At 43.3% G+C, this 12,896-nt stretch overlaps 1 protein-coding gene across 1 annotated transcript in view; it reads right to left on the bottom strand.

Moving 5' to 3' along the window:
• Window positions 1-12,896, bottom strand: part of doc2a (double C2-like domains, alpha) — a 59,230-nt gene that overhangs the window by 9,904 nt on the left and 36,430 nt on the right. The window contains exons 4-7 of the mRNA XM_014192343.3: window positions 12,821-12,895; window positions 12,459-12,568; window positions 8,002-8,128; window positions 7,780-7,839 (exon numbers count right to left, since the gene is read on the bottom strand). Of these exons, the coding sequence (XP_014047818.1) occupies window positions 7,780-7,839; window positions 8,002-8,128; window positions 12,459-12,568; window positions 12,821-12,895 (372 nt within the window). The remainder of the gene's footprint in view (window positions 1-7,779; window positions 7,840-8,001; window positions 8,129-12,458; window positions 12,569-12,820; window position 12,896) is intronic.

Genomic DNA, 12,896 nt, shown 5'->3' with positions numbered 1-12,896 from the left:
GAGGATGAAGGGACACAGTTTGATACGAGAGCTAGTTGTCACGACTCCTGAAGCCTGGTTCGCGACGAGGCTACCAGGAAGCCTCGTCGCGAACCAGGCTTCAGGAGGCGTGACAACGACGTGATCTTCGAGGTATTACAAAGCAAGACTAATGTCCTGGTAATAGCCTATACGAGTACAGTAGGCTGCTTGTTATGAGTAGTGAGTACAGGACTTGTATGACGGAGGACGGTAAGACTCTCCAGTCTCCACTCTACAGTAATGAGCAGCATAGCAGCAGCATAGCACAACTCAACCAGTAGACGAGCACCAGACCCAAAGTCACCCCACACACAGTGTTAATGAATTAACCCTCATCACTATGAAAGGTCAATTACTAGATACATCTGACATGTCATGAATGTAGATAGAAAGATCCCCCCCCCCCCCAGACAGACAGAGAGAGGAGAGGAGTAGATCAATAGTATACGCCTGGCTCCCTTCCCTTCGTCTCTCTCTCTCTCTCTCTCTGTCCTCTGAACGAACGCTCGCCCACTCTCACCCACCCACTGTTTGGCTCACACCACTGTCTTTATGTTCCTCACCATCATTCTGTCTCACACACACACACAAGTCCTCATTATGATGGATCCCCCGGTGATAGCAGTCGGAACATTGAATTCTCTCTCTCGCTCTCTCTCTCTCTAGGCTTGTTCCATCCTAAAAAATATATACATATTTTTTTTAATCAATGCTTTTGCATGTCGTGTTTCTAAAGTAAAACCCCATTCCATTTTCTAAAATCCTTGAAGCTAGCTAGGGCAATGTTTAGAAATTTCCGAGGTAGCCGAAGTTCTATTTCAGTGGTAAAAAGTTGACAGGGAGTCAGGGACAGAGCGGGTGCACATTCATCCACGTTGCTGTGAAAACCAAGGACCTTACCTTCTGACTAAGCCAGCAAGTCTAGTGTGTTGATGGTCCTTTGTGGTTCAGTTGCTGAAAGCGTGGCACTAGCATTAAGGTTGTGGGTCCATACAAAAACTGTATGGACTCACTACTGTCAGTTGCATTGGATAAAGGTGTCTGCTGCTAAGTGGCATATACACTGAGTATAGCAAACATTAGGAACAACTTCCTAATATTGAGTTGCACTGCCCCTTTTTTCCCCTCAGAAAAACCTAACTTTGTCGGGCATGGATTATACAAGGTGTCGAAAGCGTTCCACAGGGATGCTGGCCCATGTTGACTCCAATGCTTCCCACAGTTGTGTCAAGTTGGCTAAATGTCCTTTGGGTGGTAGACCGTTCGTAAATATACACAGGAATATACACATCCCTGTTAGTGAGCATTTGTCCTTTGCCAAGATGATCCATCCGTCCACCTGACAGGTGTGGCATATCAAAAAGCTGATTAAACAGCATGATCATTATACAGGTGCACCTTGTGCTGGGGACAATAAAAGGCCACTCTAAAATGTGCAGTTTTCTCACACAACGCAATGCCACAGATGACTCAAGTTTTCAGGGAGCATGCAATTGACATGCTCACTGCAGGAATGTCTGCCAGAGCTGTTGCCAGAGAATTGAATGTTTATTTCCCTACCATAAGCCAACTCCAACGTCATTTTAGAGAATTTAGCAGTACGTCCAACCGGCCTCACAACCGCAGGCCACTTGTAACCACGCCAGTCCAGGACCTCCACATCAGGCTTCTTCACCTGTGGGATCATCTGAGACCAGCCACCCGGACAGCCACCCGGAAATTGAGGAGTATTTCTGTCTGTAATAAAGCCCTTTTGTGGTGAAAAACTAATTCTGATTGGCTGGGCCTGGCTCCTCATTGAGTGGGCCTGGCTCCCAAGTGCCTATGCCTTCCCAGGCCCACCAATGGCTGCACCCCAGCCCAGTCATGTGAAATCCATAGATTAGGGCCTAATTCATTTATTTCAATTGACCGACTTCCTAATATGAACTGTAACTCCGTAAAATCGTTGAAATTGTTCCATGTCGCGTTTATATTTTTGTTCAGTTTAGTTATCTGTTAACCTGACTATTCTCTCATTGATTTAATTGAGTTATTTCAGTAATTTGAGGGTTTTGTGTATAGTTGTCTAATGTTGGTGAGACATATTATTCTGTTTTAATGTTACTCCTGAATAACTAGGATAAATATAATAATTTTTCTTAAATGTATTTTTAACAAAGCTGAGATTTACTTTGATGTCCAAAGTGTAGGTATACAGGTGAAAGCAGTTATTGACAGTAATCTCATAGCAGAAAGATCGGAATGCCGTGAACCAAGAGGTTGTGAATTCAAATCCCAGGTAAGAACATGCTGAATAGTAATTACTGTATCAATAATCATACACAATGTAGTCAAAGTATGTAAGTTAAAAGCACTGTGTGTGTATCATAATGACATGTGAAATCATGTGATTTTCTACATGTGAAATCATGTGATTTTCTACATGTGAAATTGTGTTTTTTCCCTAAGGGTCAAGCCAGGCCCTACTCTCTCCTCTGCAAATAGATTCAGTGCACTCGGCCCCAGTGACGTTAAGAAAACATCAATCTAACCCAGACAGGATGAGGAGGCTAGCTGTCAGTTTAACCAGAGATCTCTAGTTAGTTGAAAGGCCCCAGCCACTATAGAAAACAACTCCAGGACTTCCCTCCCTTCACTGTCACCTGCTTACTTCTGAAGTTCTGAGAACGACAAGATTTCTGACTGGGATGTTTCTGTCTTTGCTGCTGTGCAAGCTGTCTTGAGACCGCTCACCTGGAATAGATCAGCTGCTTGCTAACATTTGCTTGTCAGGATGGGAGTGGACTTTTTGAAAGTGGTTAAGGATACAAGGTGTTAGCCAGACGGGGGCAGACTATTTAATTTCAACGAAGAGATTTGCAAATGTGGGTGCTGGAGATAGTGGTGGCCGACATTTGAAATATTTGTCACGGGATCTCTCCAATCCTCCAGCCCTCTACATGCTGCTCATCTCCCTTCATCTCCCTCCTTCTCTCCCTCTCCCTCTCTCCATCCACCCTTTCCACCCCCCCCCCCCCCCTCGCCCTCTCACTTCCTCCCTTTCGCTCCCTCCCTCCCTCTGTCTCTCTCTCTCTCCTTCCATCCCTCCAGGCAGTGCCTCTGGTGTCTCTCCTGGTTGGTTGAAGCTCCAGTACAGTAATTGTATTGTAACAGAGCGAGCCAGCCAGGTAATGAGCACACGGTGAGTCAAAAACAACAATAGCAAAATGCCAGATCGACCTGAGACAAGACCGAGAGCGAGACAGAGAGACACAAGGTCACCATGACTCAACACTGACCATGAAGGCTTAACATGGACAGTAAACGAAACGTGAGCAAGGTACTACAATTTTGCTTTTCTTTTGCAATCCGTTTCTTCATCATTTCTGTCTTTGTCAGGAGATTGCGCGCAATTAGTGTGTAGACAGCATAGAACTCTATTCAATGCTAACTGATTAGTTTGACATTGTTCAGCCACAGTATAATGATTCGAACGAAGGTTCACATGCGACATACAATGCCTTCAGAAAGTATTTATGCCTCTTGACTTATTCCACATTTTTTGTGTTACAGTCTGAATTCAAAATTAATTAAATATATTTTATTTCACACCCATGTACACACAATACCCATAATGACAAAGTGAAAACATGTTTTTCGGAATTGTAGCAAATTTTTTGAAAATTAAATACAGAAATATCTCTATAATTTACATAAGTATTCTCACCCCTGAGTCAATACTTTGTAGAAGCACGTTTGACAGCGATTACAGCTTCGAATCATTTAGGGTATGTCTGTATCAGCTTTGCACATCTGGATTTGGGGGTTTTCTCCCATTCTTCCGTACAGATTTTCTCAAGCTCTGTTAAATTGGATGGGGAGTAGCGGTGAACAGCAATTTTCAAGTCTTTCCACCGATTTTCAATGGGATTCAAGTCTGGGCTTTGGCTAGGGCACTCAAGGACTTTCCCATTCTTGTTCTGAAGCCATTCCAGCATTGTTTTAACTGTATACTTGGGTTCATTGTCCTGTTGGAACATAAATCTTTGTCCCAGTCTTAAGGTAGTTTGCACTCTGAAGCAAGTTCTCAACAAGGTTTTGCCTGTATTTTGCTCCATTCATTGTTCCCTCTATCCTCACCAGTCACCCAGTCCCTGCCGCTGAAAAGCATCCTCACAGCATGATGCTGCCACCACCATGCTTCACGGTAGGGGTGGTGTTACACGGATGAAGAGCTGTGCCTGGTTTTCTCCAGACAGCGCTTTGCATTCAGGCCAAATAGTTCAATTTTTGGCTCATCAATCTACAGAATATTTTTCCTAATGCTTTCATGTGCCTTTTTGCAAACTACAGGCATTCTGTCATGTGCCTTTGTCTCAGGAGTGGCTTCCGTCTGGCCACTCTCCCATAAAGCCCAGATTGGTGTAGTGCTGTAGAGTCTGTTGTCCTTCTGGCAGGTTCCCCCATCTCAGCCAAGGAACTCTGTAGTTCTGTCAGAGTGGTCCTTCTTGCCCGGTTGCTCAGTTTGGTCGGACGGCCAGCTCTAGGCAGTCTGTTTCTAAAAACATGTTTTCAGTTTTTCATTATGGGGTATTGTGTGTAGATGGGAGAGAAAAAAAAAATATTTCATCCATTCTGAATTTAGGCTGTGACAACAAAATGTGGAATAAGTCAAGGGGTATGAATACTTTCTGAAGGCGCTGTATGTGTGCTTGGCGTTTGCTGACAGCTAGTTTGGGAGGAGAGGTCTCAGCAACAACACTCAAAACGTCGCCCGGTGTCTGGCATTGTGCATGACTAAAACCTTTCAAATGGGAGCACACACATACTCTCTCACACACACACACACACACACACACACACACACACACACACACACACACACACACACACACACACACACACTCCTCCACTAATGAGCAGGTAAACACGTAGAGTCATGCAGGTCAGGTGGGCTGGACAGGAATGCAAATGTCTGTCTGTCTGAGGCACTGTGCTAGCTAGCTTGCATAGTCAGATGTATCTGATTAAACCACAGATGGCCATCCACCACGACCATCATGGCCACACACACATACACAAGTGCGCACACAAAGATGTACACACATGCGCAAGTGCACGCACGCAAGAACGCACGCAAGAACGCACGCAAGAACACACACACACATGACTGGCCTCCATCCAATCTATGTGAATTAAGAGCTGTCCAAGACAATCGAGACACAAAACTCCCACTTTCTTTTCAGCCTCTCTCCTTTTCCTTTCTTTTTCTCTCTCTTGCTTTGATCCCTCATTCCAAAAACCATTGGATTCAGTCTCTAGTCTTAACTCCCCTCAGAGAGTTGTCTGTCTGACACCATCTCTTATTTACCTACTTCATTCACATGCATTTGGACAGCTATTTATTCTATTGCGGACTATGTGCTGCAGGTGACCGCTGATGCAATGTATTGATTTAGGCGTTAATAACTGTGATGCCCTAGCTAGCACATTTGGTTCCTTGAAAGTTGTGGGAATGTATTTTTTTGGTTTCACATTAGTTGTGTGAACGAAACCACACATTTCCTGACTGGTAAGACAATGTTTTTTTAGCGTTCTGAGAACAGAACTGAACATTTTGCCTGTTCTGGGAATATTTATTTTTAGTGTGCAGGGAAGTTCTGAGAACGTTTGTCATGTCCTGACCATAGAAAGCGGTTATTTTCTATGGTTGAGTAGGTCAGGGCGTGACAGGGGGGTTTTCTAGTTTAGATTTTCTATGTTGTTATGTTCTAGTTTTGTACTTCTATGTTGGGTTTTGTTTGGGATGATCTCCAATTAGAGGCAGCTGGTCATCGTTGTCTCTAATTGGAGATCATACTTAAGTAGGTGTTTTTCCCACCTGGGTTTGTGGGAGATTGATTCTGAGTAAGTGTATGTTAACTCTTCGTCACGGTTTGTTGTTTTTGTTCATTCAGTTTATTTTGTATGTATTGCATAGTTTCACAGTTCAATAAAATATGTGGAACGATAATCACGCTGCACTTTGGTCCGCTTCATCCTACGACAACGTTTTACTCTGATTCCTTGAAAGTTTTCCTGGGAGGTTTTATTAGTGCTCTAAGAATGGAAATGACTTGCTATTTGGAGGTTTTTGAATAACTTCCTTAAAACTTTCACTAACACTGCTAGCTTATTTTGGGTTAATTTTTGTTTTACTCCAAGTACACATCGAAACTAATTTCCTTAAGCATGCAAACACATTTTTATTGTGATATGGCATCAGTGAGATTCAAACATATAATTTTATGTTTTCGATTCATAAAATTAAGTCCACTGCGCCAGCAGGATGGAGTAAGCAAACCATGTATTTTTACCCATACAAAGCTGTTCATTTTAGTCTATTCAAACAGACCCCATTTCAAAGGAAACAAGCACTCATTAAGATCAGGTGTGGCCAAACAGTGTGCACGGCCAACACACTTAACAAGATAGAGAATAGAAAGAGTTTTGTTGATGCTGAGAATGGAATGTATATGTTTTTTAGAAAACAGTCTTAGAACGTTCTCTGAACATTACTAAAGTTTTGTTCTGGTATTTATGGAATGTTTTCTTAACGTTCTTGGAACAATTTGAGAACATGACTTTAAATAGAACCATGAGGAAACATGTAGGAAACGTTATGCTGAAGCACTGAAAATCCTACAGAAGAACTTAGTTTTTTTATGTTCTCTGAACTATTTGAGAACATTCCCAATGTCAAACCAGTTGGAGAACATTCCTAGAACATTACCAACATTGACATTAAATGTAACCATGTTTGAACTTTTAGGAAGCGTTCTGCTAAAGTAATGAAATGCCAGGAAAATATATTTTTTTGGTCAAGTACCTTAAATGTACTGAGAATGTTCCAAAGCCAAACAACTATCCTGCACCATTCCCAGAAAGTTGTGGGAAAGTTGTATGCAAAATAACCTTGGAACAATAATAACCAAGCTTTCACCAACCTCTAAAAAACATATGGTTCTCAGAACGTTAGGTGCTAGCTGGGGCATATCTTTTTGCCGAAGCTTCAAAATGTGATGCTTATAAACTGATACCAGCCTGAGTTGTTGGCCCTTTCCTATGTATCACTGCCTTGTGTTCTGGATACATTTAGCATTTAAAAAAACTACCGGAATTGATCATATTCATACTCTGTTCTGTTCTCCATTATCTCTCCCCTCTCCTCCCATCTTTAAAAGCTGATTTATATTTCCCCTCTCATATTCCCCACATCTCATTGAAGTATCTAAGTAACTAAGGAAGAAAATAAGGTTGATAATGACTTATAATCAGTCTGCACAAAGTGGCTCCTATTGAAATTCTAATTTAGATCAATAGAAAGAGAAAGAAAATTGATAAACAGAAGCCAGTTAGTTTACTGAGGTGCTCAAACCCTCACATCGCTCTTTAATTTAGAATGTTAAAGCTTTGCTAATTGGCCCTGGTTAGGGGTGAGAAGGAGGGAGAGAAATGGAGAGAGAGAGTGCGGGAGATAGAGAAAGAGAGAGAGAGAGAGAGAGAGGGAGACAAGGAGAGGGTTGAGAGATATGGAGACAGAAAGAAGGCGGGGGGAAAAGATTGACAGAGAAAGAGAGAGCGGGAGGGAGCGACAAGGAGAGAGAGAGAAGGAGGGAGCGACAAGGAGAGAGAGAGAAGGAGGGAGCGAGAAGGAGAGAGAGAGAAGGAGGGAGCGACAAGGAGAGAGAGAGAAGGAGGGAGCGAGAAGGAGGGAGGAAGGAAAAGGGAAAGCACCTCTCTTAAGTAGCAGGAGATTCCTCGGAGGGCTGTCCCCATGGTGGTTGGAGAGGGGAGCTGGGGGAAGAAGAGGAAGAAATTGAGCTTATTTCTTCTTTGTGCATTTCTGTCCAAAGAAGCTATAACTCAAGGGATTGCAGTTGAGAGAAGTGTGTGTGTGTGGGTGTGCATTGGTGTGTGGGTACGTGTGTGCATGCATGTGTGTGTCGGGTCTCGTACTGGGGGTGGGTGTTCCAGACAGGTGTGGAAGTGTTTGGTCTGGTCTGGCTTGACGCGCTTCAGGGGAACGCGAGACTCCCCGATGAACTCATTATGAGTCAATTTATCCTCATCACACACTGACAACCTGCAACAGGGAGAAAAAGAGCGAGAGAGAGGTTTTAATTTCATCAATACCTTTACTAGCCCAATATTTACATAATTAAAAGCACAAAATGTACTGAATTTTAATGGACCTAGATACAGTTGAAGTTGGAAGTTTACATACACCTTAGCCAAATACATTTAAACTCCGTTTTTCACAATTCCTGACATTTAATCCTAGTAAAAATCCCCTGTCTTATTTCAGTTAGGATTACCACTTTATTTTAAGAATGTGAAATGTCAGAATAATAGCAGAGAGAATGATTTATTTCAGCTTTTATTTCTTTCATCACATTCCCAGTGGGTCGGAAGTGAACATACACTCAATTAGTATTTGGTAGCATTGCCTTTAAATTGTTTAACTTGATTCAAACGTTTTGGGTAGCCTTCCACAAGCTTCCCACAATAAGTTGGGTGAATTGTGGCCCATTCCTCCTGACAGAGCTGGTGTAACTGAGTCAGGTTTGTAGGCCTCCTTGCTCACACATGCTTTTTCAGTTCTGCCCACACATGTTCTATAGGATTGAGGTCAGGGCTTTGTGATGGCCACTCCAATACCTTGACTTTGTTGTCCTTAAGCCATTTTGCCACAACATCTCTAGGAGACAGAACACGTCTCCTTCCTGAGCGGTATGACGGCTGCATGGTCCTATGGTGTTTATACTTGCGTACTACTGTTTGTACAGATGAACGTGGTACCTTCAGGCATTTGGAAATTGCTCCCAAGGATGAACCAGACTTATTGAGGTCTACAATTATTTTCTGAGATCTTGGCTGATTTCTTTAGATTTTCCCATGATGTCAAGCAAAGAGGCACTGAGTTTGAAGGTAGGCCTTGAAATACATCCACAGGTACACCTCCAATTGACTCAAATGATGTCAATTAGCCTATCAGAAGCTTCTAAAGCCATGACATAATTTTCTGGAATTTCCTGTTTAAAGGCACAGTCAACTTAGTGTATGTTAACTTCTGACCCACTGGAATTGTGATGAATTATATGTGAAATAGTCTGCCTGTAAACAATTGTTGGAAACATTTTTTGAACATGCACACCCCGACCCCCTGCATCTCATGTGTCCTGGTCTTCCACACTGTCATTTCTGCCTGCCCCAACAGGTAGTTTACTAGGCAGTCCCTTCGCCTGTTGGCTACACTACACCTAGACCCTCCAACGTATAGGTCCAGAGTCAGCCCCAACCCTAGGCCTGTACACCACCCACCCAGGAGAGAAAACAACCCTACCGGCCTGGAACAAGACAATAACTAATGCTGCACTGTATCCTCCCCACAGAACAGATACCCCCTCCCCGCTGATGGATCAAGGTGCGACACCTATCTGTTTGTAGATGGGGAGAGAGAGAGAGAGAGAGAGAGAGAGAGGAGAGAGAGAGAGAGAGAGAGGGAGAGAGAGGGAGAGGGAGGGAGAGAGAGGGAGAGAGAGAGAGAGGGAGAGAGAGAGAGAGAGAGAGGGAGGGAGAGAGAGAGAATAGTGAAAGATTAAGTAAGACAGAAGTGATGGATGGATTCAGGGAAGGAGTGAGGGAGAGAGAGAGAGAGAGAGAGAGAGAGAGAGAGAGAGAGAGAGAGAATAGGGAAAGATGAAGTAAGACAGAAGTGATGGATGGATTCAGGGAAGGAGTGAGGGAGAGAGAGAGAGAAAGCGACAGAGGGGGTGGGGGGGGAATCATGTTCAGACTGGGATGGACCTCTGTGTGACAGTTTGATGCAGAAGAGGAATCAGCCCAGAATGAAATGCAAATGTATTATTTATTAATGGGATGAGAATGGAATTGGCAACTCTTTGAGGTGGGCCTGTTCAAAGGGCAATGTGTTGCTCAAGTTCAAACCAGCGCTCACTCTCCCAGAACGATACCTGAACATATACACACACACACACACATACATGTGCACGTACACACAAGCATGCGAACACACATACACACACACACACACACACACACACACACAGAGCTCGAGAGATAAACCACTAAATTACTTTCTCACTCTCGCTTTCATGACAAAAAAATGGCCCAACCCCAGCAAAGTTTTAAAGGTCGGCCGGGAATCAGGTGTTGCCTAGGGATACGGATAATTTGCAGTGTGTTGTGGGCACACACAGGTAATTTACCGTGGTTAATCACGGGATGAACCGGAGTGCAGCGGTGTTCCGCTCTTCTCCTTAGGAGAAGCCTCCGAGTGGCTCTGAGAGTGCCATAACGTAATTCAAGAGGATATTACCACGGGCGACAGGCGGAATTATTCTGGCTAAATATACGACACACTGTCTTGCATCCCAAACGGCACCCTACTTCCTTCAGTGCACTACCTTTGACCAGAGCCCTAAGGGCGCTGGCCAAAAGTAGTGTACTATATAGGGAATAAGGTGCCATTTGCGATGCAGCCACTGTCAAAGCCGTTGACAGGAAGAGACGTATTTTCAGAGAAACAACACTTGCTTGCTAGATAAGGCAAGTGCGCACACACACACATACCCACTGCCTTCACTACCTGAATTTAGTTCATTTCAAATTGAAATATGTATGGTCACAGAGCTTAATGTTAATGTGTTTCCGTTGTGTGTCTTTGTTTATATATTTGTGTTTTAAACACCAACACTTTCCTATCATTGCCAAAGGTAAATGTCAGTGTGTTCCTCTTGTCCTTATGTAATTGAGCTAGCCTATATATTATGTGGGGTGAATTCGGAAAGAGTGGGACATCATATAAACTGGGACAGCTTAATCCTGACGTATTTATTTCTTGGTCTGACGAGAGAAAATCGAAATTATTGTTACTAAGCCCTTGCAGAGAAACCACATAATCAAAATCACATAACTTCATTGGTGCGACGTCACAGACGGGGGCACAGCAAGCTTCACACAGGAAGCGCAGCCTGCGAAGCACACGGTAAGATCAGTGACATCACTTTTTTCTGTTTTAAGGTTATAAAGATGTGCCAAACTGTGATGTAAACGTGCGTACTAGGTATTAGTGCATTAAAATATATAAAAAATAAGTTGCCAATATTATGTTTCAATTTAGTAATTCATTAATTTATTTAGTTGTCCCCTTTACCAACTACAGAGCTAAAGTAGGACAGCATGGAGTAGCTAAAGTGGGACAATCTTATAGGCTTTTCCAATGGAGGAAAGAGATCCCAGTTTAGGGACCCCCTGTACTTAGGTTGGGCAGGACTGGTTCTTGTAGTACTATATCCAGAGATATTAGAGAAAGGAGAAGATAGGAATCCCAATGGGCAGTGAATGGAGGATTGTATAACACCCCACCCAGCAGTCTATCAACCAATCGCGTTCACGTTGACATGCTGTGTCCCGCGGTTGCTAAGCTAATCGTCACGCAATCCCTTCTCAAAGTCAGAGTAGAGAAACCCGCCTATTTTCTTCAAAAGTACGCAATGCCACAATTCCAAAGCTCTACGCTATTACAGAGATCGAGGTAATTATCTCACATCTCGGAAAAGATTTGTAATGTTGTACTTTTTGTTCACGAAATTCATGCTAATGTTGGGGTTTTGAGCTAGCAGCCCATTGACTCCCATTCAATCCTTGAAGGCGAGCCGTCCTTGTCTCAGAATAGCCCAGAATGCACTGCACAGCACACTGACCCATTGACGACGCATAGGCAACGTACACAGTGAGCGTTAAGAGAATTCCAATGGAGTGTCCCATCGCCTCAAAAGTATCTCTGCTATATCCTGTAATTTTTTTTATTGTAGTACTGTTGTTTGGGTGAATTCTGAAAAAGTGGGCAACTTTTTTGCATTTTCAATCACGGCCTTGTGATTGTTAACTTGTTGAAACGTTTTTGCTCACATCGGCCACAGAGAGCGAGATCACACAGACATCTTGAAAAACAGGGACATTCACGCAAGGCACAGTGTTATATTCCTCGAAGCGAGCATAAAAGGCATTTTACTCGTTTGGGAGTTCTCGTGGCTGTGTTTCCTTTTGTAATCAGTTATCGTCCGCAAGTCCTGCCACATACGACGAGCGTCGGTGCCGGTGTAATAGGATTCCACCTTCCTCCTATATTGTCCTTTTGCATCTTTGATGTCTCGTCAGAGATCGTAGCGGGCTTTCTTGTATGCGTCAATATCCGTATCCCATTCCTTGTAAGTGGTAACTAGACATTGTCTACGCACTTATTGATGAAGCCCTTGACTGTTGTGGTAAACTCCTTAATGCTGTCAAATGAATCCTAGAACATCCCAATCTGTACATACAACTGAAATGTATGTATGCATGCACACACACGCACACACACACGCATGCGCGCGCACATGCACACACACCTGAGTGTCTTTCTATGCATGTCCTCCTCTGTGATCCCAACATAGGTAAGCATTTCATTCCACACCGGATTCAGAGTATTCCGCACTATCTTTGTCTTCAACTTGTTAGCCTGAAAGAGAGAGACAGTGAATAGAGAGAGAGAGAGATGCAGAGAGAGAGAGAGGGAGGGAGAGAGAGAGAAATAAAGGAATGAAGGAAAGATGTTTGTTTTTTTAAAGAGAGGAAGGGAAACAGTATTCTGTAGTGTCAACAAAATGAATCAATAGAGTTCAGAGACATTGACTCCATTCTAACATATTAGAGGGGAAGACAACATACCTGAACCTGTATCAGTATCAGATCCCATAATTACATGACTCACCTTGCAGGCCCCGGGAAGAAGGTGCAGTTTGACATAGGGGTCTGCTAGGCCATTAAAATCCATAGGCTTCAGACCC

The sequence above is a fragment of the Salmo salar genome, chromosome 03 (genome assembly GCF_965601325.2).
Source record: "Salmo salar chromosome 03, fSalSal1, whole genome shotgun sequence".
Lineage (NCBI taxonomy): Eukaryota > Metazoa > Chordata > Actinopteri > Salmoniformes > Salmonidae > Salmo > Salmo salar.
This window is presented reverse-complemented; position numbering and strand designations above follow the sequence as displayed.